Source organism: Leuciscus leuciscus, assembly GCF_965113295.1.
Source record: "Leuciscus leuciscus genome assembly, chromosome: 1".
In the NCBI taxonomy this organism is placed as follows: Eukaryota; Metazoa; Chordata; class Actinopteri; order Cypriniformes; family Leuciscidae; genus Leuciscus; species Leuciscus leuciscus.
Window position 1 is genome coordinate 65,165,950 of NC_138725.1, and position 27,837 is coordinate 65,193,786.

At 42.3% G+C, this 27,837-nt stretch overlaps 1 protein-coding gene across 3 annotated transcripts in view; it reads right to left on the reverse strand.

Annotated features, from left to right (window-relative positions):
- Nucleotides 1-8,557: 8,557 nt before the first annotated feature.
- Nucleotides 8,558-27,837, reverse strand: part of gcgra (glucagon receptor a) — a 95,788-nt gene continuing 76,508 nt past the window's right edge. For 2 of the 3 annotated variants that reach the window (XM_082179382.1, XM_082179381.1), the window contains exons 11-14: nt 22,574-22,662; nt 21,367-21,514; nt 13,477-13,518; nt 8,558-13,374 (exon numbers count right to left, since the gene is read on the reverse strand). In XM_082179382.1, the coding sequence (XP_082035508.1) occupies nt 13,012-13,374; nt 13,477-13,518; nt 21,367-21,514; nt 22,574-22,662 (642 nt within the window). In that variant the 3' untranslated portion in view covers nt 8,558-13,011. The remainder of the gene's footprint in view (nt 13,375-13,476; nt 13,519-21,366; nt 21,515-22,573; nt 22,663-27,837) is intronic. The other variant, XM_082179380.1, reaches the window with a different exon arrangement.

The following is a 27,837-nucleotide window of genomic DNA, read 5'->3' on the forward strand; positions in this document are numbered from 1 at the left end:
TTCCCTGAAAAGAGTCGGCGATCTGCGGGCGCTATCCGTTGCTCCCTCTTGCCTCGAGATCGCTCCTGGCAGAGTAAGAGTTATTCTCCACCCTAGACCCGGCTATGTGCCTAAGGTGCCTAGAAATGTGGCACGGTCTTTAATTCTTCAGGCATTTCATCCTCCACCGCATGTGTCCGATGAGCAAGCGAAGCTATATCTTTTATGCCCGGTCTGAGCCCTTGAGGCCTCTGTTCAGAGAACCTCGAGCTGGAGGAAGTCGGATCAGTTGTGTTCTTTGGGTCACTTAAGAAGGGTTCCCCTGCCTCTAAGCAAACTATCAGCAGATGGATAGTAGAAGCTCTTTCTTCAGCTTACGAGGCGCGCAGCTTGCCTTTGCCTCTTCTAATAAGAGCCCACTCAACCAGAGGATTCGATTCTCGATGCAGCGCGAGTTCCCTCGAAAGGGAACGTCTCGGGTTACGACTGTAACCCTTGTTCCCTGAGAAGGGAACGAGACGCTGCGTCCCTCGGCCACACTTCTCGTGCTCCTGAGAACGACTTGCTTCGACCAATCAGAAGCTGACGCTGTTATGTGCCGGCGTCCTTTTATAGCTTCCGCATCACTGTCACATGCGACGTCACGAGTGACGTCATGACGCAACACCAATCAAGATTGGACTAGTTCTATACAAACTTCAGACACGTCACGCTGAAGGCATTCCCCAATGTGTCGATTCCCTTCTCAGGGAACAAGGGTTACAGTCGTAACCGAGATGTTTTCTTTCAGGTCCATCACTATCTTGGAGAGTCCTGCTGACCAGGTTAAAGTTAGTTAAACATGTTTATAGCTAATTAAATAATAGCACATTCAGCTCAGATTTTTGACATAACTCTGTTGACCATTTGAGCACTGAGCACTTTAAATATGTGCAGTGGGATGAAGGCTGACGAATCTAGCCGTACTGGACAAAAATATACACTGTACCTCACTGGGTGTAAAATTGAAAGTGACTGAGTTCTTTTCTCCGGGCAATTGTGCACAAAGGAGAACGGGCAGATGGAGAGAGTGTGAGACCGAGAGAGACAGACAAACAGAAAGAGAGAGAACAAGAGATGGGGTCCTGCCTTTTGGTCACACAGAGGTAACACCCAACAGCACAATGACATAACGACACATAAAGCAATGCTCCCAGGTTGAGAGAACCAGCTCTAATGTAGAGAAGGTGTGCATGTGTGAAGGTCGGCCCAGTGGATTTATGACAGAAAACACTGTTAGTACTAGCGAAGTGTCTGCAGTGCAGTTGAGCGGTGAGTCTTTAAGTGTCCTGTGTTTCATGGTCTGTCACTGAAATGCACTCCAGACAGATGAATGCGATTTCAGATTAAAAACCCTGTTCAGTGAGCCTCTACTGATATTTATAGGAATTATGTCACTATTTACTCATCATTTTACCACGAGTATTGTTTAAAGTATTATTTTTGTTGAAGCACAAACGTATAAGTGTTAAAGGTCTCATTTCCATACAATGACTGTGGCAAGGGATGCTGGAGAATACAGCCCTAGTGTAAAAGAAGAACATTTTAGCATACTTAAAAAAAAAAAAAGAGTACTCACATTAACATTGCTAAAACTATTCCAAAAGTTGTCATGATCGAAATTCTGTTAGCTGCACTTTAGAGTGTTTTTTTGTTGTTGACACAATTAAGTGACTCAATGTGACTCAAGAACACATTTATATGTAATTTCATTATTACTTCTATTGTTTTTGAAATATGGTTAAAGTATCCTCTTTTTTAAAAGTGTAGGCCTACTTACATGCAAGTGTGTTAAGAAACAGTCACGAAAGTGTACTCTCATTAAGTACACTTATGTGGTCTTTCATTAATAGTATATTATTTGCCAGTACAAAAAAGCTAAAAAGCTTAAAAAAAATGCTATAAGTTTACATTAAAACCTCTTAAAAGCTATAAGTAACATTTAAAGTATACATTCAGTACAATTAAGCACACTTCTTTTTCACAAGGGACTAATATTGAAAAAGTTCCAATAAACTGAGTTTACTGTGAATTCATATTTACAAATGTGAACTAACCTACAACATGTGAATTAGTGCTAAAACAACGCGCACAGTGTGTGCGCATAAACAGTGCTGTTGGTTGCCACAATTAATTGTTATTGATTTACATTTTTTGTGAATTGTCTAGGGTAAACCAGGGCGTATGGTCACTCTATTTGGATCACAGTTAAGATTTCATTAGCTATCGTATTGCTCTCATGTTCACTTGATGAGTTACAATGAGAAATTTGTTAATCAGTCATTGTACAAACTGTCACTGGAGTGGTAATGAACAATAATGCATTCAACACACTGCTTACGGTATTACCTCACAATGACAGCAGTCACTGACATTTCTCTAGGGACCAGATATCAAGCAAATTTACAATTAATGATCAACCAACACAACAGAACAAACTCAGCCCACTTTATAAACAAAGAGTCAAATTAGGCCAGTTTATCTCAGAGAAAGAGGTTTAAGAGCATTATGTGTAAGAAGCGCCCCATAATCACATCATGAATGAGTCCATTAGGCTCTAATGGAACTGATAACAACCTGAGAGGAAGCAATGGTCCCATTATGAGCAATATTTATAGCCGAAATAAAATTGCCCCTCTATCATTGTCATTATAACTTTTGACAATTATGTCTGTACGTCATGAGCATAAAGAAATAAAGGGATGGAAATTGCACTTCACGCCGCCATTTCCAATATCATTTGATGGAGGGCACGGCTGCTCGTATTTATGCTATTTTTACCAGCAGCTGTAAACAACAGCTCTAAGTAAGCGTTTAAAGCTTTGTTCATCAAGGCACAGATGAGATTAATCAGCACAAATGATTTAAGTGCATAATGTGTGAACACAACAATTTCAGTTAAAGTTAATTCATCCACTTTTGTCCCTCAAGGGCTGAAATCTTGCATTAGGCTACTTATAAGAATTACTTATTAAATTGATGTGAAGTTAGGCTTCAAAGGAGCACCAAAAGTGAACTTAACGTTTTGGAGACTGGCTTATCCTTAAATCAAACTGAAATCAAAATTTGCTATTCAAAATCTGCACATTTGCCTGGAATTGACTGCACTCATTGGTACATCCACTAAATGGCAAAACTCACATTTGGGACATTCATGTTTAAAGGGATACTTCACCGTTTTTTCATATTAAACCATGTTATTCCCTTAACTAAGACGAGTTGATACATACCTCTCTCGTCTCAGTGCGTGCACTCAATCGCTCTGGCGCGCGGCGACACTTTGATAGCACTTAGCTTAGCCCAGTTCATTCATTAGGAACCAAACAGAGATAAAGTTAGAAGCGACCAAACACCTCCACGTTTTCCCTATTTAAATACAGTTACACGAGTAGTTACACCACCAAATATGGTGACACAAAATAAAACGTGGCGCTTTTCTAAGCGGGTAAAAAGGATAACTATAATGTATGGCGGAATAGCACTTGGGAGCACTTCGACTCGACGTAGTAAAAAGTCACGCCTGAAAAATCCTCTCCCTCTCACTTCTGTCATTAGAACCAACGTGACTTTTTACTGCGCCGAGTCGAAGTGCTCCCAAGTGCAATTCCGCCATACACTACATTATAGTTATCATATAGTTACCACTATAAATGCTGTATGTCACTGACATGGTGGTTTCCTCATTTTTATGGTGTTGTGATTAGTCTGTTGTGTAATGATATTCATATGTAATGACATTTGAACACATTTGTGGCATGAGGTACCGAATCCTTCATCTAAGCATATAGTTCAAGCGACTGCAATCCTGTTCCAAGTGCCATCTGCCCACAAACACCAGTAGAGCATGATGAATAGTGTGGAAATGATGTAGGGCCCGGTGGACAGAAGCGCTCAATAAAGGACCACCTCATTTGGATTACAGCACTCTTGAGTAGCAGTGCAGTTGCCAGGATATGCCAGGATAGAAGCAAACAAACAGTGTGGTTTGAAAACACAGAAAAGACTAACTAGACAGTTATGAAACAAGATCTTCCCAGCCACACCACATCAGACGACTGTGTGTTTCAAGCATTTCATTGGCCTCTAATAGTGAATCATAAATCATGATGTGAGGCGAACCAGTGTGGTGATATGATAAATGATGATTCATGCTAGCATTTAAAGCAGTATGTGATAACAATGCCCTTATCAGGTAATATTCCACCATCAGTCTCACATAAGCACAACAACAGTTCTCCAGAGCATCAACACCTCGACACGTCTGTTTTTCCATGCTGTGCCTCTTTCCCCTGCGCAACCAAGCTATAGAGGTGGGAAGCCTATGGTGAAACGGACAGGTTTGTTTTGTTAAAGGCAGGACAGAAGCTTGGCCTACGGCCTCAAAGAGGATTGAGATAAATAAACGGATTAGAAAATCAAGCACTGATGTACCGAATGGATTCATGTCTGCTTAACACTCCAGCCCAGTCCAAACACAGCATTTGTTTAGGCAGGTTTACAGCACTCGCTGTACTGAGAATATTAGAACATGGTGGGCTACATTTTCTAGGTGTTGATAAATATTTGATTGGGTCGTTGGGTTGGCTGTCTCCACTATTCCTAACCCTACTCTCCCAGAACACACTACCAACATCCTAGGAACCCCTCATATAGCTATCGTACCACTCAGTTTGAGCATGGTCAGTCGTAAGTATCAAATTACATTCATAATCAGCCTTACAGTCATTTACTGCCTTCCAACCAAACAGTACTCCCTAGCAACCACTTAGCAACCACCAAGATTCTCTTAACAACTGCCAAGCAGCCACTCAGAAAATCAACACCTTATGCTGGGCACCTTATGCCTTAACGACTAGCTGAAACATTCTAAGACTGAACTGAACACACTTACAGACTGTTTCCAATGACTGGAGCAGATTTTAAACACCGACTGTGAATACCGACTGAACCCGACTCGGTGCGTTTGAGCAAGATCAGTCGAAAGTATCAAATTACATTAATAATCGGCCTTACAGTCGTTAAGTGTGTCCCCAGCTTTAGAAAACTCAGAAATGTCCATCAACCTCTTAGAACACCTTAACTTCCCAACAGCGTTTTCTAAAAAAGTTTTTCCAGTCAGCGGCAAAAAATATATTTTAAAAAAATTATTTTCACAGAACTTTGATGACCCCTACAATATTTTGTTGTATTAATATGTAAACGTTGAATATATCTGAATAAAAACAGAGCCCCTGATTTTCTTTTGTATCAACAATTGAATGCAGATATGTTTCATAAAAAAAAAAAAATATATAATAATAAAAAATAGCTGAGAAAATTTGTAGATTGAGTCCATCAACACTCCCAAAGCTTCACAGTCCTGTACCTCTTTGTGGGTTTGACATTTCGTCAGGCAGTTTTAAATGTATATGCTGTTGAAAGTTTGATGATCACTGTAGAGTAATTGTGTGTAATAAATCTTCTATCTGCTCCTTCTGGTTTACGCAGATCTTCTTCTTAACTTGTTTTTGGATCTGGAAATGCTGAACTCTTTCAGAAGATGTGCAATAGCGCCCCCTACCATTTTACAGTAAAAACATGGAATGCCAGAAAAACACATCAATGGCGGGGAAAGAGTTAACAACCACCTAGCAACGCTTGCAATCCCTTCAAACTTGAAATAGTTTTTTTAGAGCTGCCTAATTGTCCAAATTGCACAAAGATTAGAGGTGCAGTAAGTGATTTCTGAGAAACAATGTTGATATCGGAAATCAAGCTACACAAACACCCCTCCCTTCATTGCTCCGCCCCCAAAATGGCGGCCTCAGCCTCTGATTCAGTCCCTCCAGCACTGGAAAGCTTTTCTAATTTTAAAGCAGGTCCTAAAGGTCTTGCCTTATCATAACCCTTCTTGTCCCAGTGAGCTTTTTTCTTTTGTAATGTCTCTCAGCCATCTCTCTTTCTACAGTCTTTCTTCAATTGTCCCTCTTACTCACTCTCTTTCCTCCCCCATCATGAGTGGATATGCCCCCTACTGTTGATTGGCTAACTTTCTTCATGTACTTCATTATAAGTACATGAAGCCTGTAGCGTTTATACGCCCACGTATAAATATAATTAATTATTATGCATAACGGATTATGATCAATAATCAATAATTTAATTATTTTCAGAATTTACTGTAGCAGAATCAATAGTATGATCATTTTATCAGTTCATCCAAGGAACAGAAAGCATAAACAATTATTAACTTTAGGAAATATAATATCTTCCTGGCCAAGAAAGAATAATCCCCAGCTAACAGTAAATAAAGAAATAGCCTAAATCAAGGGTAACCGCATAGGTAACTTAGATCGAAGTTCAAGACAATAAATTCGTAAGCACATAACACAAGTAACACTTCTCTTTAAAATACAAACAAGACTTTATTGATTATTCTAACACATAAAACTAATATCTAACACAAACACACGCACACACACATTCATACGAGTTGCAGAAAGGAAGAGAGTGAGGAAAGAGTGAGATGATGAGTGAGATGATGAAATCGCAAGATTCTATATGCACTTATAAGACATGACCCGAACGAACCATCAATCATTAATTAACCCTTCTATCGTTTCTTAGACAGGTTATTAAATTTATATCAATACACCAGTTCAGTTCAGACAAGTTACTTGCTTGTCTTTTGCTTTGGGGATTCCCTTCGAAGTTTGTTACGTGAAAGGGGTTTCCCAGGTCCGTTGGTTGGTGTCCTCGTGCTTGAATAGATGTCTGGGGCGGCCAATCACGTGGTGTTGGCGGATGAATGAAACGTCTTTGAAGTTGAAAGCGTGCGTTGCAGCCGTGAATCGCGGACCGAAACTTTGCAGCAAAACTTAACTTAAAACCGAGACTTTCAATCGGAAAAGAAAAAAGGAAAACTCAGAAAAGAAAGAAAATTGAGACGAGAGTAGTAAGATGGCTTGAATAAAGCTGTTGAACCCGTTCTTCTGATCTTAATTTGGGTTCGTTGTCTCTTCGCGTCTACATGGTTACTTGTCTGTCTTAGATCTTCATCTCCCGCTGCATTTTTGTTCTGCTCTCAACATTGTTGCTTTTTTCTAAGAGCACGCAGAGAAAGAGAGCGAGCTTTGTTTCGGGTCTAAGATTTTAAACTCAAAAGTTTGTCCCACCTCCTGAGGAGATCAGACCAATTAGACACTGGCTTTATTTGTCTCATCGTAAATCATGCATTATCTGGGATCTCCTTAGTCTCCAAGCTCTAGCAGAGAGTACAGAGGCCACAGTTTAGACATCATTACTATTATAAGAATACGAAACATTTTACACAGATTTCAATCAAGCCATCTTTTGAATTAAGAACATACGATCGTACTGATAGGAAGCACGACACACTTTCATTCAAGCATCTAATAGTTATAACAATTACATGACTTACATGGGATCTAAGCTTATTAAAAATGCATATAATTGGTAGAACAACGTAGGATTATGTTGTTGCATGAGGTTCGATTATAAGTCCATCGAAAATTGATCTTGAATGATTTTATGTATAGTTATAGGTAAAACCTCAGTTCTGTGGTTTGAAAAGATTTTACACCCTGAGGTCATTCAGAGGTCCTTAAGACAGATGGGGTCTGTTTTGTTCATTGCTCATGGGACCTTGATCCTTAAGAAAGACAGGGTCTGTTAGTCGCAGGGGTCAGGTGACCTCTTGGTAGGGCCCTGAGCAGTACCATTTCTGAACAGATCTGTCTTGCAAAATTATCAGACGTTGACAACGTTCTTCCTTAAAGTTAACCAATAAAAGTCTTTGGTTAGCCGACTCTCTGGAGCCGGTGGGTGATTTATGGCTCTGGGTTGCTGATTTGAGTTTGGAATGTGAAGACTCTGTGTGGGACCTTGGTCTCTGTCTTTCTCTTAACCAATCAGTATTCGGCAACAAAGAGAGTTTGAATTAATCTTCTGGAAGAAGATTAATCTGTGTTTGGTTCATACTCGCAGTCGTTACAAGCCGATGTAAATTTTAAACTAACCTTCAAACAGTGCTAAACATCTAGAGGCTTTATTAACCCAAAATTCACAGTACAAACCAACCTGATCTCATGAAAAAACAAGTGTTTTACGAGTTTATGCAATTTTGAAGGAATTTGTACGATGTGATTTGCATGGAAATGTACATGTTTAAAAAAGCAAGCATGAAGGTTTACCCCCTCAGTGCTAGTGATAACTTGACTGGGTCAATACGTTTTTATCTTTCAATGGCGAAAGGTTGTCTATCACAGCATATCGTCCCCTTGGAATTATAAGGTTCTATCTGACATTTTTGTCAAAATTTAGTTATTCACATATTCTTATTCTGTGACCACTTCTTTACATTATATGATGTTGTTTTTTAAGTTGTGTACATTTTGGAACTTTTTATTTAGAAAATAAAAAGGTTCTTTCTACACAGTCGAAACGAATGCAAAAACTTTAAAGCTCAATATCTCAAAACTGCTCAGAACGCAGATAGAACCTTATAATTCCAAGGGGACGATATGGTAGGATTGACATTCTCTACTGATTTGGTAACAGTGAAAGACAAACCACAAATACTTTTTTTACTTGAATTTATTTATTCACCACCTTCATATCATAATTAATGAAAAAAATTAAATAAAAATAAAAAACATTACACAAGCACATATTTTAATCTACAGCATGGCAGGCCTTCTCTGCTACACTCCCTGTCTGGCCAGCCATACTATCAGCCCACCTACAAAGCAAGCAAGCTACACAACACAACACTAGAGCACACCCGTTACAATGAGCAACGCTTCCACACTGTTCATTTGCTTTCATTGTGTCTTTGATTATAATGGGAGTGCTCTAAATGTACTGTTTTGCATCAGTCATTTGCAATGTAGCTGAGGTGTATGCTATGAAACACCAACACTGTGAAAAAAATTTAAAATAAAAATAATAAAAAAAACCTTGGGGAATCCTTACCGAGGAATTCACAATACATTCAACCAAAGACACTGCAGTCAGAGAATAGAGTGTAATTCAGGGGCAAACAGGATATTGTTATATATTTTGCAAGATGATTATTATTTTTTTTATATACTGGCATCTTTGTTTTTGAATTTTGCCAAAAACAAAACTTAAAAGGAATAGTTTGCTCAAAATGGAAAATTCGTTAACACTTTATTGTACACTGTCCTTATTACATCTTACATGTACTTATTATATAAATATCAGTAAATGATGCATAATTACATGCAAATAACTGTAAACCAAATCCTATTCATAATGATAAACCTATAGTTAAGTACATATTGTTTGATATTAATATTACAGAGTACTTAATTGTATAATTACACTGTAACAAGGACACTTTAAAATAAAGTGTAACCGAAAATGCTGATGACATTCCAAAACAAATTTTTTTCTTCCATATAACACAAAATGGGACATTATATGAAACGTCCAAGCTGCTCCCAAAAGTAAAAAGCACCATAAAAATGTGTCCATATGTCCATATGTGCTCTGTTCATGAAGCTTTCTGAAGTCATACAGTATGGCAATTTTGTGAGAGCAACACATTTAATATTAATATTCTCTTCTACATCATTGATCCTCATGTGTCATGTGACCAATTGCGACCCAATCTATTCAAGCTATTTAATATTGACTTTGTCAACATATTTAAATTTATTGATGTGACCTTATTACCGTTTAGAGGCTTAATAATCGGTTCAATTGATACAATGCATGTTTTGTTACATAGATTCAGCTTTCCATGTCTTCTGCATCCAAAGCATGGCTCTGGTTCTCCTGGGATACTTTTTGCAAGTTCATTCCTAGACATTGCAAGAGGGTCTGAAGTTTGAATGCAGATAGAGGAGCATGACAGGCACTTTGCTTCCCTCACTGAAGAATTTGGCATCCCTTCAGTTTGGCTGCAAGAAACAGAGGGCTTACGCTCACATGGAAATAGAAGACAGACCCATGCATGCATGATTTATCGACTTCCGCGATTACTCACATGCTTGGATAACATTAGATGATGGCAATTTTGAAAAATCTGTTTGAAATATTCAACAGGATTGTTTTGCTTTGGCAGACAACCTCAGGCAAATAAGATTGTGGCCTTTGATCCCTTGTGGCGATAAAGTATTTCCCTTTTTGGCAAAAATTCAACTGAATTTTCTAATGTTCTAGTCTTTCACCTGCAATTATTACAAATTAGCCACTGCTACCTCATCTTTAACTCAGAAGGACTGATTTATCTTAGCCAGTTTCACTCAAAAGGCAAACTGGTCTTGAGTGTTGCAAAAAATGCCAGCAATTCTTCTTCTAAGTTGACTGAACACTAAACCGGAACCTAAATATTTTTCTTACTCTCCACAAAGCACACACAAGCACAAAATACACACCATGTGCACAAATAGCAGACACCACAAAACAAAGTCATTACAAATCTCAACAGGCATTTACCAATATCTACAACAATTATAAATTAAAATTGTGCAAATTGCCCCACATAGTATCTGCGATAATTGTCGTCATGATCATCATGTGTTTGATGATCTAAAGAAAATATAAATGTGCATCATTATGCACACAAATGCCACAATATGGGGCATCAGCTGCTCATTGTCATTAAAGGTGAAGTATGTCATTTATACGCCATTATCGGCACTAAACAGAATTGCAAAAATGACAAATTTCAAACTCTTTTCAATATCTAGGGGAGACTCATTCATTAGCATTCTCATTCCTCTTAAATGCAGTTTCTCGACAACTATCATATAATAAAATATTTGCAATAAAAATGTATTTTGTCAGAATACACAGCTTCGTTTGAATGGCCGTCAATGAGGAAAAGAGCTTTTTTCCTTCATAATGATGTAGTTACTGGATTTAACAGAGCAAACTGCTGATATTAACCAGACAAAACTTGACCCCATGGTTCAGACAGAGAGTCCCACCCCAAACTCAAGGTATTGGTTGAATCAATGTTGTTATGTCCCAGTTGGGCCACTCAAACAAACGGTTTTAGTGGTGTTAATGTCACAGAAATTACACACTTAACCTTTGCCGCAACCTCATTTCAGTGACTTGCAGTTGTGTATTTTTATGGCATATCCTTGATCTGAGCATTAAAACATCCTCTGAGTGAGGAATCATTTTGATCGATGTCTTATGTTGGAATTTGTTCTAAATTCTGTCTTTGCTTTCTCGCTCTCGTCCTCTCAGTTCCTCCTACACATCCCGAAGCTCTATGGCAAAGGATTTGAATGCCTATTGGGAGTTGAGAAGTATGCGAGAGAAGAAGCAGTTGCTAACTAACACTGACTCTTGTACATGTCTTGTGGACAGTCATCTCCTCTGACCACTGACACAAGGGAATCAGATCTGGCATAATACTCCATTAAGGCACTGACCCAGACCCTTTGAAGTCTTCAACATATGGCTGCATTTTGCATGCTTGAGTATACCAAGCATGTTTCCTTGAAGGGAGCACATCATTAATAGTGATTAATAGTGGCACATTCATCTAATGTGTGCATGATATCCAGTTCACAATACAGAATCTGCTTTAAGCAATGTTCACCTCTGAAGATTGAGTCAGTGACTGATGGATTTGTACTTCACTTACTTTGTTTGGTCAATCTTTAGCCGCGTTTCCACTGTCTGGCCAAACCGTTCTTGTTACTTAACCGTTTTCCATTCTATGGTTTCATTTTCCACTGTGGGGCTAATGACAGAGCTCTTTGGAATATAATACAAACATGTCCGTCGCTACCTTGGTAATACAAGAGTTTACAGACGGTATGAGATTTAAATAGCGACCACATTATGGAGAATGATCAGATGTTTCTTTTAATATTATTATCAACTTGTATTTACTTTGCTCAAATGGCGTGCTTGGCAAGCTACAAAGAAACTAGCAGCCAGTCAACAACAAAGTGACCAATCCTGAGTGGCGACGTCACTGCATGCATTCTAGCCAATCATTCCGGTCTGAGAATGGTTTGTAATCGTGCCGTGTTGAACCAAGCTCAAGTGAAATATAACTGGAACTGTTCCTTACCATTATTATTATTTTATTTTTTTGGCCCAACGGTGGAAAAGCGGCTTTTGTGTTTTTGCTTTGATATTGGGGTCTATGACCTACAGAAAAAGGCACATGGGCAATACAGGGCTTGATCAGTCTATATCTATACCTTGCCTTGGCAATTCATTTCTAACAAATCCAAAGATGGTTTTAATGAAACTAAACACAAACAGCTTTACTTGTTACGTGTACCCAAAAGCATCAATTGATTCCAAAATATATGCAAACAAAAATGCTGGTGTGCTGGTTTCACCACAAGGCTTTTTCACTAACTTAACCAGCAGAATGTCCTTCACCAATCAGCTTCACCCGAAATATTTTTGCCGGTGGACAGCTTGGCTTTGCTGGTCCACCTGCCCCAAATTAGCATAAACTTGCATGGAAATTTGTGTAGGGTTCCTTCGGTTCAGTCCGAACTCACACACTTTGTAACGCATTAACCGGTTTGCTTAAGTTTTTGATGAGTTCAGTTAAGTGAATCTCTAATTTTCTGTCCATCCAGAGACACTGGTTGTAGATGTTTTTTTGCTGAACCGTTGCTGGTTCCATTTGGACCCTGCAGTGCAGATGGGTTTTTTCTACTAAATCATCAACATCACAGACAGCTATATTGTATAACACTAGAGTTAAGACTCTGTTTTCATCAAAGGGTTTGTTAACATGTACATTTGTGCAAATCTTTGTTAACATATGTCCACCTTCTGCTTGCCCATGTAACATAAGTTTTCTGCTGAGCTTCAGAGAGGGCAGCGCTCTCACAAACTCACACGGGTGCCAGGGACACACACATACATACACACGCCTCTCGCTCCAGCCAGGGCAAAGGGTTCAGGGCCCTCAGCCAGAGGAAGTGAGAGTGGTCGGGCCATGGGTCTTTCGGTGAGACACCTGGAATCTACTTCATCTCACATGTTTCTCTCAGCATTTCCCTGTGGAACGCTACAACACTTTCCTCTGTCCACCACCATTATTTCCTCTGTTATTGAACTGCAGGTGGAGCCATCCTGGGGTGTGGAGGTGAACTGCAGGCATCCCTGCCCAGTACCCATACCGTTTTGGTTGTTGGACACCAACATCTGCTTCTCTTCTGGACTCCCAAGCCGGGAGGTAGTGGTAGCGATATCAGGCAGCCGAGAGAGGTTGGAGGAATGGACCAGGATGCTGCCACTTTTCATCTGAATGGTCTGGCTGTAAGTGTGGCGGTACTCCTCCTCAATGTCCCTCCCAAGCTTCCAGCGTCTCCATTTCTTCAGAATCTCAGACTGAACCTGACCAATCAAGAAGATGCACAGAATGGAAAGGAAACATACTTGTGAATCCAGAACTACCTTTATGAAGTTGTGTACATTAAAGAAAAGAGTTGAACTCACCTCCTTGTTGACGAAGCAATATAAGATTGCTACCAGCAGCCCCTGTGAACATGTCAGAGCATGAATAAGCAAATCATTTATAGTCACCATGAAATCAAAACTGACAATTCAAATTTTTGCTTATTATAAATCCTTGCACATCATATTTTTTTCATTCATGTGCCCTCATTGTCTTTAATCAAAATAACTTCCTCTCCCTCTTGTAGCAACATCTCTTATTCTCTCTGATGACGTGTTTACTGGCGAGATGACAGGATAAACGATCGCAGCAATAGCAAACCACAACCATCCAATCAATTCCCCATGAGCACAATCATTTTTTCTTGTTCGAGAAGTGTTTCACTTCAAAAGACTATCAGAACTTTCATTTCATGCCGAATTTAAGATACACCTACAACAAGGTGGTATGGTATAAATGCACAACCTGAAAAGACCAGGGTTGTCGCTTAACTAAAATAGTATTTTGCCATTTTGAAGAATATGGGTAACCAAACAGTTGATGGACCCCATTGACTGCCATCAACTGTTTGAATGTACCGACATTCTTCAAAATATCTTCTTATATGTTCAGCAGAAGAAAGAAACTCATACAGTTTTGAAACAACTTGGAGGTGAGTAAATTGTGACAGAATTTTCATTTTTGAGTGAACTATCCCTTTAATGACGTCATGCAGGTGGTGGAGGAAAAACCTCTTCTAATGAATTGATACATATTTAAATATTTTGTACAAAAGCATGATAAGCATTACTTTTTAAGTCCATGTCATGCTAACAATAAACTAAGCTACAAACCATAGGTCGAGGGCAACATTCCTACAAACCCCGACTCTAACCCTACACTTAACCCTAATTTAAACCAGAACTAACAACCACTATAAACCAGCCTGGATTAGCAATTCAAGCTGTTCTCAAGGTGTAGCTCGACTAGTACAGTAAAATTAGCAATGCTAAGTTTATAGGTTTGATTCCCAGGGAACACACACTGCTAAACGTATACAATGAATGTCCAGCTTTTTTTTTACTGCAAAAACCCAACTAAACATCATGTTTTGTGGTTGTTCATAGTCAAACATTCTGTAAATAAAAACAAAGTGTTTTCAAAAATCTATAAAAGTAATAATCAGTCTATTTTGCGAATGAGCTAAACATGACAATATGAAAGAGACTTAGGGTTCAGTTAGTGCCATCTGCAGTAAAATATTCAAAAGCCAATAAGCATGAAGTGTCTGCAGATGGATAAATAACAGTCAAGCTTTATGTCCTCTCTCTCTCTTTCACTGAATCTTTACACATGTGAAAAGTCTCATCAGGGCAATTCCTCCAGGCAGATGATACAAACTCAACGCATTGCAGCTGTGCTCCACTTGAGTGTCATTATCAGTTTGTCAAAGGGTGAGTCAGCCAATTTGTAGCGCCTGCTCTCTCAAAGCAATTAGTCCTGACACAGTAAAATAAGCTACAAAATGTCTTTTTTTCTTCTTTTTTTTTTTTCTTTTTCAAAGCTGCTGCCCGATCAAGGGACATTTGAATGCATTGCTGATTTGCAGCATATGGGGCTTTCAGGGAGATTTTGGCAAGGTGAAGTGATTTCTCTCTGGCATATCAAGAACATAACAATGTTTCATTTGTTATTACATCTGAGCTTTGAGCTTGTTATCCATCTTTTTGTTGTGCATAATTCATAATTGAATTGAGAGTGCATCAAATTTCAATTAAATTCCTCATTTTGAATTGAGGTGACAAACAAGAAACAGAATTGTAAGATAAATAACATATTAAAGGGGAACATGGCAACTCTAGCCATTTATTTACTTTATCTGAATGAAATACATACACCTCTCTCACGTTTGCTTGCATGCCTGAGATAAACCCTCTGCGTGCCAGTGTTAGCACGCATGCCTTGGGTTGCCGACCCCTGGCATAGTGGATGTTTTGTTCCCATAGCATCAACTCATGATGCAGTGTAGAGTTCCACTTAGAAAGGTAACGTCTCAGGTTACAACTGTATACATGGTTCCATGAGAAGGGGAGACACTGCATCACTTTGCCATACTTTCGGGCATTCCTGTACATCTTCCTTCAAACAAAGCTGTTGATGTTCTTTCTAGCCGTCCTTATATACTTGAAAAGCGCAGATGTAACATCACATGACTGCAGTAGCCAATCAAGATTGGCACGCAACACATGCTTCAGACACCGGCTCACGAGCAGCGTTCCCGTAGCATCAACTCATGATGCAGTCTCGTTCCCCTTCTCAGGGAACCATGGTTACAGTCGTAACCTGAGACGTTTTTCTAATACTAATAAGCCTATAATAACGCCTCGGTTACGACTGTAACCTCGGTTCCCTGAAGAGGGAACGAGCGTTGCGTCGAAAAGCTGACGCTATGGGAACGCTTTGCGTGATGACGTCTTGAAGCACATGTAAAATCAGTCCAATGGTGTGGCGGAACGTCAGAGGCGAGTGACGTCACGTACCAGGAAGCTATAAAAGCCGGCCCGAAACAGAAAACGAAAGCTTCGTAAAGTCTGAAGTCGCGCTGACAGGCATGAAGGAGATATGGCAAGGCGACGCAACGCTCGTTCCCTCTTCAGGGAACCGAGGTTACAGTCGTAACCGAGGCGTTCCCTTTCAAGGGAACTCCCGTTGCGTCGAAAAGCTGACGCTATGGGAACGTCTATACCAACGCCTCCATAGCTACAAATGTCTGTCCTGTGTGTAATCATGTGAGCAGCACTAAGAAGACAAAACATGAGACCCTAGAGTAGAGTCTAAATCCAGAGAGTAGAACCTGACGAAGGTGTGCGGTGAGGACCAGCCTGCCGCATCACAGACGTCCTGTAACGATACTCCTGATATAAGGGCCTTAGAGGCCGCCATACTCCTAGTAGAGAGCGACCGGACAGCCAAAGGAGAAGGCTGTCCAGCCGCCTCATAAGCCAGTGAGATAGTCTCAACCACCCACTTGCTCATCCTTTGCTTAGACACTGGACCTCCCTTGTTAGGGGAGCAAAAGTCACTTTTACGCCACAGGGCAGCTCTGTGGACATACGCGTCTAACGCCCGAACAGGGCAAAGCAAATTATTCGCCTCCTGGTCCGATTTCGAAAGGGAGGAGGACCTCCAAGTGCCACGAAGGAAACGAGATACCAAGGGGTCTTTCCCCACAGACATTCCACCCAAAGGACTGTGGTAAGCACCTATGGCCGCCACATAGACCTTTAAAGTGGACGGGGTCAGATCTGCAGTGAACCGTTCCTGCAGGAACTCCAGCACTGTACCAATTGGGCAGTGGACTGGGTCCAACCGACGGTCACTACACCAAGAAGTGAATACTCTCCACTTCAGGGCATAAAGTTTCCTCGTGGAGGGAGCTCTGGACTGTAGAATGGTCTCAACAACCTCGGTTGAGAGACCTGACTCTATGAGCTGGGCCCCCTCAGAGGCCAAGCCCACAGGTTCCACAGTTCTGGCCGAGGGTGAAATATCGAGCCCTCTGCCTGGGACAGAAGGTCCCTCCTGACGGGTAACTCCAGAGGATGCCCGTCGAGGAGGGACACAATATCGGGAAACCATACTCTGCCCGGCCAGCGCGGGGCTATAAAAAGCAGGCAAACCCGGTCCCTGCGAACTCTTTCCAGAACTCCCGGGAGCAGAGCAACTGGGGGAAAGGCGTACAGACGTAGCCTCGGCCACGTCTGTACCATAGCATCCAGTCCCAGAGGAGCTGGATGCGTGAAGGAGAACCAAAGTGGACAGTGAGACGTCTCTCGAGACGCAAACAGATCCACTTATAATTTCCATATCAGCTCCACCACCTCGGGGGTGGAGCCACCATTCCCCGGGCCTCGGCCCCTGTCTCGACAGAGTGTCTGCTCCTATATTCTGGACCCCGGGGATGTAGGCTGCCTTGAGTGACAGCAACTTCCCCTGGGACCACAAGAGGATATGGCATGCCAGCGCAAACCCCCTTGATATAGGCGACTACCGACGTGTTGTCCGTATGTAGTACACATGGTGTCCCCTGAGACCTGTGATAAAGCTCCTCAGAGCCCGGAAGACAGCTAACATCTCTAGGCTATAGAATGCCAGGAACGATGATGGTCTTCCCACAGACCTTGAGATGAGCGACCCTCAGGATTGCTCCCCAACCCGTGAGGGAAGCATCCGTCGTTAGCAGTTTGCGACGACAAGGAGCTCCCAGCACTGGGCCCTGGGACAGGAACCAAGGTTTCTTCCACATAACCAAGGCACGTAGGCATCACCGCGTGACCTTGATTGTGCGAAATGGGTTGCCCCTCGGGGAAAAACCCTCTGGTCCTGAGCCACCACTGCAGGGGCCTCATGTGCAGCAGTCCAAAAGGTATCCCGTTGGAAGCTGCTGCCATGAAACCCAACAGTCTCTGGAACTGTTTGACAGTGAGTAGCTGGCCTAGCTTTACACTTCTCACAGCTGCCAGGATGGAATCGAAGCGTGGCGATGACAGGCGCGCCTGCATCGACACTGAATCCCAAACCACGCCTAAAAAAGTGGTCCTCTAAAATGGAGAAAGCACACTCTTCTTGGCGTTCAGCCGTAACCCCAACTCTTTCATATGGGCGAGAACAACATCTCGATGTTGAACCGCCATCTAATGCGACTGAGCTAAAATCAACCAATCGTCGATGTAGTTCGTGATGCGAATACCCCGGAGGCGCAGAGGCGCCAGAGCTGCATCCACGCATTTGGTGAAAGTGCGGGGTGATAAAGCTAGGCCGAATGGAAGAACTCGATATTGGTATGCTTTGCCCCCGAAAGCAAACCTCAGGAACTTCCAATGACACGGACGGATGGAAATATGCGTCCTTGAGGTCTATCGTGACAAACCAGTCCTCGGACCTGATCTGTGGCACGATTTGTCTCAAGGTTAACATTTTGAACTTGAGCTGCATGTACTCGTACAGAACTCGAAGATCTAAAATGGGACGCAATCCCCCGTCCTTTTTTGGAACTATGAAGTACCGGTTGTAAAACCCGGTTTCCCTGTTGGAGGGGGGTACATATTCTATGGCCCCTTTCTCTAACAGAGTGTTTACTTCCTGTTCCATAACCAGAACCTGCTCGGGGCCCACCACTGTGGGCAGGACCCCCATAAACCGCGGTGGGCGTTAATAGAATTGTATCTAATACCCTTTTTCCACGGTCTGCAGGACCCAACGAGAAACATTTGACAGTAGCTTCCACGCTGTCAAAGATTCTACTAGAGGTACCAGTCTCTCGAGACTGGTTTCTGGATTTTGTTGCTGTTGAGTAGTCGGTTCGTCGCCCTGTAACGGCGCACCGGCAGGGAACGACCAAACAGACTGCTCCAGCACCCTCCTCAGAGGGGGCGGGCATCCCGAGGCCACTACGTTTCCGGGTGGACCTTGAGATATGTGCTCGCCGGAGACCGCTGCGCCCTGTAACACCGGAGGCGGCAGGGTTGGCAGAACGGTCCCCTGAGGGCACCGAAGAGAGACGGCACCGTATTTTTCTCCTGCTGTTGAGTAGTCGGTTCGTCGCCCTGTAACGGCGCACCGGCAGGGAACGACCAAACAGACTGCTCTAGCACCCTCCTCAGAGGGGGCGGGCATCCCGAGGCCACTACGTTTCCGGGTGGACCTTGAGATATGTGCTCGCCGGAGACCGCTGCGCCCTGTAACACCAGAGGTGGCAGGGTTGGCAGAACGGTCCCCTGAGGGCACCGAAGAGAGACGGGCACCGTGAAAAGAGGTGTTAACCGCTCTGCTTCGGGGGGACTACCCTCATTTGTCCTGAGCCCTCAGACATCAGGACTTTTTCCCAGCAGCCTTCTTGGCGGTAATAACGGTCCGCAGATCCGTTTTACCCCTCGAAGACTGCTGGGTTTGAGAGCGCCCTCCGTGTCCCCGAGATTTTTGTGGGGGAGCACGAGAGGACACACTCTGTTTTTGAGTGGCACGATGTTCAGCGCTCTTTTTAGAGGAGTGAGGCTGCTCCCGCTCAGCAGCCTCAATGAAAGAACGGCGGGGGAGAAGTTTTTGTAATGCAGCTGCCTGTTTAGCAGCTTCCTGAGATTTAGCTACCGCACTGTTTACTGCATCACCAAATAAACCAACAGTGGAAACCGGAGCATCTAAGAGAACGTGCTTTTCTTTCTCTTTTATATCGCTCAAATTGAGCCACAGATGCCTCTCAGTGGCCACCAGGGCTGCCATAGACCGCCCGATTGATTTAGCGGTCTCCTTGGTGGCCCTGAGAGACAGATCTGTGGCTCTGCGTAGTTCAGCCACTGTGTCAGGACCAATTCCCCCGCCCTCCTCTAAATCCCCCAATAATTCTGCCTGATAGGCTTGCATAATAGACATCGTATGCAGACACGCTGCAGCTTGACCAGCGGCTGCATACGATTTATGAACCAGAGATGATGTGAATTTTACTGGCTTAGAGGGAAGTGAAGGAGCTTTCAGGGAAGATGCCGTTGCTGGAGAGAGATAGCTCGCAAGCGTCTCCTCCACCTTCGGCATCTCCCCATAACCATATTCTTTATATTTGTGAATGGAAGAATAGTGGGATGTTTGTGGTGCATACACTCTGTATGAAACCGGTTTTCCCCACGATTTCGACACCTCGGTGTGGAGATCGGGGAAAAACGGAAGGCTTCTTCGCTGAGGCTGTGTACGAGATGGCAGGAAGCGTTCGTCGAGCTTACTTTTCGAACGAACGTCCTGCCTATCCTCTGGCCACTCAATAGATAGTCTGTCAACTGCTCTAGTAATAACATCGAGCAGTTCCTCAAACGCATGAGACTGAGGTGGCGAATCCTCAGACTCAGCTTCAATACTCACAACATCCAACTCCTCAGAGCTGGACAGTTGCAGTATTGGTGCCTCCATCGGGGGGGAAGAAACCGCAGCGCGTGCTTCCACACCCTGATGAGAGGCACTGGATCTATCAGAAGGATGTTGAGATAAGGCAGAGCCCGTCTCAACATCCACTGATAGATCCATTTGCGAACCCCAGGTCTGTGATTGCCGCCGTGCCTCGGCAGCGGCGGGACCCGAGCCCTGGGGAACGCGATCGGGATCGGATCACGATCGCGGGATCGCGATCGTGAACCGAGCCAAGCGGGATCGGAGCGAACGCAATGGAAGCGCGTCGCAATGCACACAGTCACCACCCTCGAGTGCTGACTGGGCATGCTCCTCACCCAAACAAACAACACAAAGAGTGTGAGTATCACCTCCCGTTAAATAACGCGGGCAGGGATGGACACACACTCTAAACTGCTGCTTGCTCGCCATACTGAATATATATATATAATATAGACAGACAACACCAAATAACAAGGACAGATTCAACACAGAGCGCAACTGAAGACTCAGAAAGCTTCCGTTTTCTGTTTCGGGCCGGCTTTTATAGCTTCCTGGTACGTGACGTCACTCGCCTCTGACGTTCCGCCACACCATTGGACTGATTTTACATGTGCTTCAAGACGTCATCACGCAAAGCGTTCCCATAGCGTCAGCTTTTCGACGCAACGGGAGTTCCCTTGAAAGGGAACTAAAATTTTCAGTAGGTTTTCTAAAAATTTAATTATTCACATATGATCATTTGTAGATTTTTATTATATTTAATAGATTAATAAATTGGTTCATGGTGAAAGAGAATGCTCTACTCAGCATATTATATAATCAATAGATTAAATTTGGTGTCAATATCTATTTAAATAAAGTTAACTGAAAATAGTATTTGTTGGGCTAAATTGCTGTTGTGTGGCTGTGTTGAATTGATTTGAATTGAATGCAATTCAGTCAATTCATAGTCCTGTAATTCCACTGAAAATGCACAAAATGAAAGGAAGAGTGATGGTGTATTAAGGCTTTCTGACCTGGAAGGAGTTAAAGAAGAGGTCAATGAAGAGCTTTGTGAGGCGCAGGGGTAGAGCACCATGTGAGGTAGACTCGTCAGTAACGAACGAAAACAGGACCAAATGGATCCCCAGTAACGGAATCAGAGTGAGGGTGGACTTAGCAAGCCTGAAAAGGAGAGAAAAAAGAAAGATACACAGGTCATCCAGAAACAAACACACAATGTTGTGCAAATGCTTAATGAGACAGTTCACTCAAAAATGCAAATTCTGTCATCACTTACTCACCCTCATATTGTTCCAAACCTGTATGACTTTCTTTCTGTTGTTTTGAGGAATGTACTAAATGTTTTATGCAAGGGTTTTTCCTAATGGGGGTTCATGAGGGAACTGCAGAAGGTTCATGAGTTGGTGAAAAGCTAATAATGAAACAATGTGAAATTAAAATAGATAAACATTCTAATTATTAGAATCATGAAATATATATATATATTTTCAGGACAACTGTAATTTACAACAGTAGTAATATTACTTTTTATAAAAGAGGTCAAACAATATAATAATAATATGCCTTATTTATGTGCAACCCTATATATAAATAATTTGAAAATAAAAACAATAAAAAAAACAAAAAAAACTTACACCATGTCTACATTAGATGAAAGCGGCGTGAGGCGATACGAAAAAAGCAAATACAATAAATTATAATCATTGATGCTGTCTACACTGGATGCAGTGCGAAACGACATGACACATTTATGCACTACATCTGTCAAGAAGGACAAATGGACTTGCAACTGTCGCTTTGTTGCATCCAGTGTAGAGTCTCCGGTATGGACATGGTGTTTACTTGCATGTCATGTTACCATTAATCAACATCAGAGAACAATGAACATATGAATGCAAGACTGAAAATCCTTCGACTATATGGTGCAGGTCTCACATCTTGATCACGTTTGCATGCAAATTATTCAAATATGGTGGATATTGTGTATCAACACATCACATCCTATTTGCAAATGTCATTGGTTTTCAACTCTCTCATAACCAATTGTGATGCAAAATGTTTGAAGGCTCTGAATTGAAGGAGATTTGAAATTTTCAGCATATAACTAACTTAAATTTCAAGCTGTTCCTCTGAAGCAAAAGGTTTGGAATAAGCGTGAATAAATAATACCAGACATTCCACTTTTGGGTGAACTAACCCTTATAAATGCAGCACACCCACCGGAACTTGTAGTCAGTATATCTCATTTGGTGCGCCCTCAGTTTGGACACGAGGATCTTGATGATGTGTATGAATATGAAGAAGTTAATCTGAACAGAGAAGAAAACATCATAATGCCCTGGTTAAGACCATTATGTCATATTAGCAGGACAAAACTGACACAACAGTTCCCTCACAGCGCAACAAATGACTCAAGACGAGAGACTGGGGTGGCAAGAAGAGTGGGGGAAGGAAGTCAGCAATGCTTGGGAGAATCTGGAAATAGCAGTCGAACAGTCCAGCCCTATGATAATTCAAACATAGGAATTCCTGCCCACTACAGGAACACTTCTACAGTTATGTAGAAACATCAATGCACATTGCTTACTGCTCATCTGCACTTCACAGCCAATGTGAGCATTATGGATGCCAGATAATTTTACACAGTATTGCGCCTTTCCTCGCAATCATGTGGAAATAAAACACTGGAGTAGGCGAGAGCGATTCTTTGAAATCATAGCTGTAGACTCTAAAACACATTACGTGTAGTCGCCTCCTGATTTACTGAGAGTCGACATTATATGGCAATATGCTTTGTGCATAATGGAAATTACTTCAATTTTGAATGTTGTGTTTAATGCCAAAGGAAATGCAATGTAATTGGGTGTGACGGTGTGAGCATAAATGGAAACTGCAGGGCATAAAACAGCATAAAACATTTAACCTTCCTGTGTTCTTCATATTCCTTCTGTTATGTCAAATAATACAGTCAAGCCTGAGTCACAGTAATATCGTTAATATCATAATTCTTACTATGAATATGGAATATGGGCAAAATTCAGAACTTAAGAATAGCCTCTTTTCAGTTCATGAATGTGAATTTGAATTAAAATGGCCACAGGGTTTTGAATTTGTCTGACAGAGCAGGACTTTTATAACTAAATTGCATTAGTTTTGTGATTATATTGCTTTTAATATAGACTAATCATGCCTATTTAAGGAGCCCCTAAGGGACATGGTTGTGGAAAAAATATGGGATGGGAGGAAAAAATTCATTTCTAAGCTTTTGTGTTCTCTCAAAAAACTTTTGCATTTCTCCAAGAAACTTTCTGAATGCAAAATATTTTGCGAGCGGACACAAACTTTCTCTGGAGAATGCAGACATTAGTATAAGAACACAAAAACATTGACATAATTTTTCCTCGCATATCATAGATTTTTTCCTTCACCATGTCCCTTTAGGGGCTCTGTACCTATTTGTTCCCTAATACATATATTAGTTGGTAACCCTTTACAATAAGGTATCATTTGTTTACATTAGTTAGTTAACATGAACTAACAATAAACAATACTTCTAAAGAGTTTATTAATCTTAGTACATGTTAATTTCAACATTTACCAATATATTATTCAAATCAACATTTATATCAGTTAATATTATATTATAACAATGACCAGTAATATTTTTAGCAACTAATGTTAACAATAATCATTAACATCATTGCCATTGTTAGGTAATGCTAACAATGGTTAGTAAATAATAGGTACTTTATTGTAAAGTGCTCTTAAATTTGTTAAACGGAATCTTAAGCATGTGCAAGAACCATTGAGGTTTGTTCTCGTGTTTTCTTTGCAATTGAATACAAATGCGTCAGTCATTGCCTTGGTAACGCAAAAGTTTACAGATGATATGAGATTTAAATAGCGACAGATTAGACAGATTTGTGAACAATATTTGAGAGAAATAGGCCTTTTGTGTACATAGAAAAAGTCTTAGATCTTTGAGTTCAGCTCATGAAAAATGGGGCAAAAACAAAAGTGTTGCGTTTCTAATTTTGTTCAGTGTATTTACTGTCCTCTGAAAATAACTCAACATACAGTCATTATTGTCAAAATAGGTGGCAACAAAAGTGAGTACACCCTAAGTGAGCATGTCAAAACTGTGTCCTAAGTGTCAATATTTTGTGTGAGCACCATTGTTATCTAGCACTGCCTTAATCCTCTTAGGCATGGAATGCACCAGAGCTGCACAAGTTGTTGCTGGGATCCTCTTTCCACTCCTCCATAATGATATAATGGAGCCGATGGATTTTAGACACATGGCGCTTCTCCACTTTCCGCTTGAGGACGCCCCACAGGTGTTCAATAGGGTTCAGATCTGGAGACATACCTTCAGCTTCCTGAGCAAGGCAGTTGTCATCTTGGGGGTGTGTTTGGGGTCGTTATCTTGCCATTCGGCCCAGTTTCTGGAGGGAGGGCATCATGTTCTGCTTCAGAATGTCGCAGTACATGTTGGAATCCATGTTTCCCTCAATGAAGCACAGCTACCCAGTACCAGCAGCACTCATGCAGCCCCAGACCATGATGCTACCACTACCATGCTTGACTGTAGGCAAGATACAATTGTCTTGGTACTCCTCACCAGGGCGTCACCACACATGCTGGACACCATCTGAGCCAAACAAGTTTATCTTAGTCTCATCAGACCACAGGACATGGTTCCAGTAATTCATGCTCTTGGACAGGTTGCTTTCAGCAAACTGTTTGCGGGCTGTCTTGTGAGCCAGATTCAGAAAAGGCTTCCTTCTGGGACGACGGCCATGAAAACCGACTTGTTGCAGTGTGCGGTGTATGGTCTGAGCACTAACAAGAATCAGAATCAGAATCAGAATCAGAATCAGAAAGAGCTTTATTGCCAAGTATGCTTGCGCATACGAGGAATTTGTCTTGGTGACAGTAGCTTCCAGTACACATACAATATAAAGTGACAAGACAAGTAACATAGGTATAAATAAAAAATAGAAAAAAATAAAAATAAAATAAAAATAAAAAGATTATAAATTATAAATATATATAAAGTTATAAGGTGCTATAATGAAATGTCTGAGGGAAGTATTGCACATGTTTGTTCCACAGTAGCGGAACATTTAAGTGTTCATGAGGTAGATGGCCTGGGGAAAGAAACTTTTCCTGTGTCTGGTTGTTTTTGTGCTCGGTGCTCTGTAGCGTCGACCAGACGGTAACAGTTCAAACAGAAAGTGTGCTGGGTGTGACGGGTCCAGAGTGATTTTGCGAGCCCTTTTACTCACTCTGGATGAGTGCAGTACTTTGAGTGTGGGAAGGGTAGTGCCAGTGATTCGCTCAGCAGTCCGAACTATCCGCTGTAGTCTACGGAGGTCGGTTTTGGTAGCAGAGCCGAACCAGACGGTGATGGAAGTGCAGAGGATGGACTGGATGACAGCTGAGTAGAACTGTACGAGCAGCTCCTGTGGCAGGTTGAATTTCCTCAGCTGACGCAGGAAGTACAGTCTCTGTTGGGCTTTCTTCACAATAGAGTCTATGTGAGTGTCCCACTTCAGATCCTGAGAGATGGTGGTGCCCAGGAACCTGAATGACTCTACTGCAGTCACAGTGCTGTCCATGATGGTGAGTGAAGGGAGTGCAGGGGGGTTTCTCCTGAAGTCCACGATCATCTCCACTGTTTTGAGCGTGTTCAGCTCCAGGTTGTTATAACTGCACCAAAGAGCCAGCTGCTCCACCTCCTGTCTGTACGCAGACTCGTCACCGTTCCGGATGAGTCCGATAACAGTAGTGTCGTCCGCAAACTTCAGGAGCTTGACAGAGGTGTCTTTAGAGGTGCAGTCATTTGTGTACAGGGAGAAGAGCAGTGGTGAGAGAACACATCCCTGTGGAGCACCGGTGCTGATGGTGCGGCTGTCGGACGTGATTTTGCCCATTCTGACTAGCTGTTGTCTGTCTGTCAGAAAGCTGGTGATCCATTGACAGATGGAGCTAGGGACAGAGAGCTGGGTCAGTTTGGTCTGGAGCAGTGATGGGACGATGGTGTTGAAGGCAGAACTAAAGTCCACGAACAGAATCCTTGCATAGGTCCCTGGTTTGTCCAGATGTTGTAGGGTGTAATGCAGTCCCATATTGACCACATCATCCACAGACCGGTTTGCTCTGTAGGCAAACTGCAGGGGGTCCAGCAAGGGTCCAGTGATGTCCTTCAGATATGCTAACACCAGTCTTTCGAGTGACTTCATGGCCACAGATGTTAAGGCAACAGGTCTGTAGTCATTGAGTCCTGTGATCTTTGGTTTCTTCGGGATTGGGATGATGGTGGAGCGTTTAAAGCAGAAAGGGACTTTGCACTGCTCCAGTGATCTGTTGAAGATCAGTGAGAAGATAGAGGCCAGCTGGTCAGCACAGGTTTTCAGACAGGCTGGTGAAACACCGTCTGGGCCTGGTGCTTTCCTTCTCTTCTGTTTCCTGAAGATCTGACGCACATTATCCTCACTGATCTGAAGTGCAGGGGGGGAGGGGAGGGGGATGGCTGGAGGTGTTGATGGCTGTGTAGAGAGATGGTCAGGGCGGGTATGGGGTGTCTGATCGGGGGTCTCAAATCTACAGTAAAAGACATTCAGCTCGTTCGCAAGATGCTTATTGCTGTCGATGCTGGGGGATGGTGTATTGTAGTTGGTAATGTCTTTCAGGCCTTTCCACACTGATGCAGGGTCGTTGGAGGAAAACTGGTTTTCCAGCTTTTTGGCATAGCTCTTCTTAGCCACTTCAATCTCCTTTGTCAATGTGTTCCTGGCCTGATTATACAAGATCCTATCCCCACTCCTGTAGGCATCTTCTTTGACCTGACGAAGCTGTCTGAGTTTTGGTGTGAACCATGGTTTATCATTGTTGAATGATAAGTAAGTCCTGGTAGGGATGCATAAATCCTCACAGAAACTGATGTATGATGTTACAGTCTCTGTGAGCTCGTCCAGATCGCTGGCAGCAGCTTCAAAAACACTCCAGTCAGTGCATTCAAAACAGGCTTGTAAGACCTGCTCTGTGTCGTTGGTCCATCTCTTTACAGTCCTTATTACTGGCTTAGCAGTTTTAAGTTTTTGCCTGTAAGTTGGTAGAAGATGAACCAGGCAGTGATCGGAAAGTCCTAGAGCTGCTCTGGCGACGGAGCGATATGCATCCTTTGTTGTGGTGTAGCAATGGTCCAAAATATTATTGTCTCTGGTGGGGCATGTAATGTGCTGTTTGAATTTAGGCAGTTCACGTGTGAGTTTTGCCTGATTAAAGTCTCCGAGAATGATAAGAACAGAGTCCGGGTGTTGTTGTTCTGTTTCTGTGATCAGATCAGCCAGCTGTTGCAGCGCCGTACTCACGTGTGCTTGCGGTGGAATGTAAACACTGATGAGAACGAGCGAGGAAAACTCCCGCGGCGAGTAGAACGGCTTACAGTTAATGAAAAGCACTTCCACATCAGGACAGCA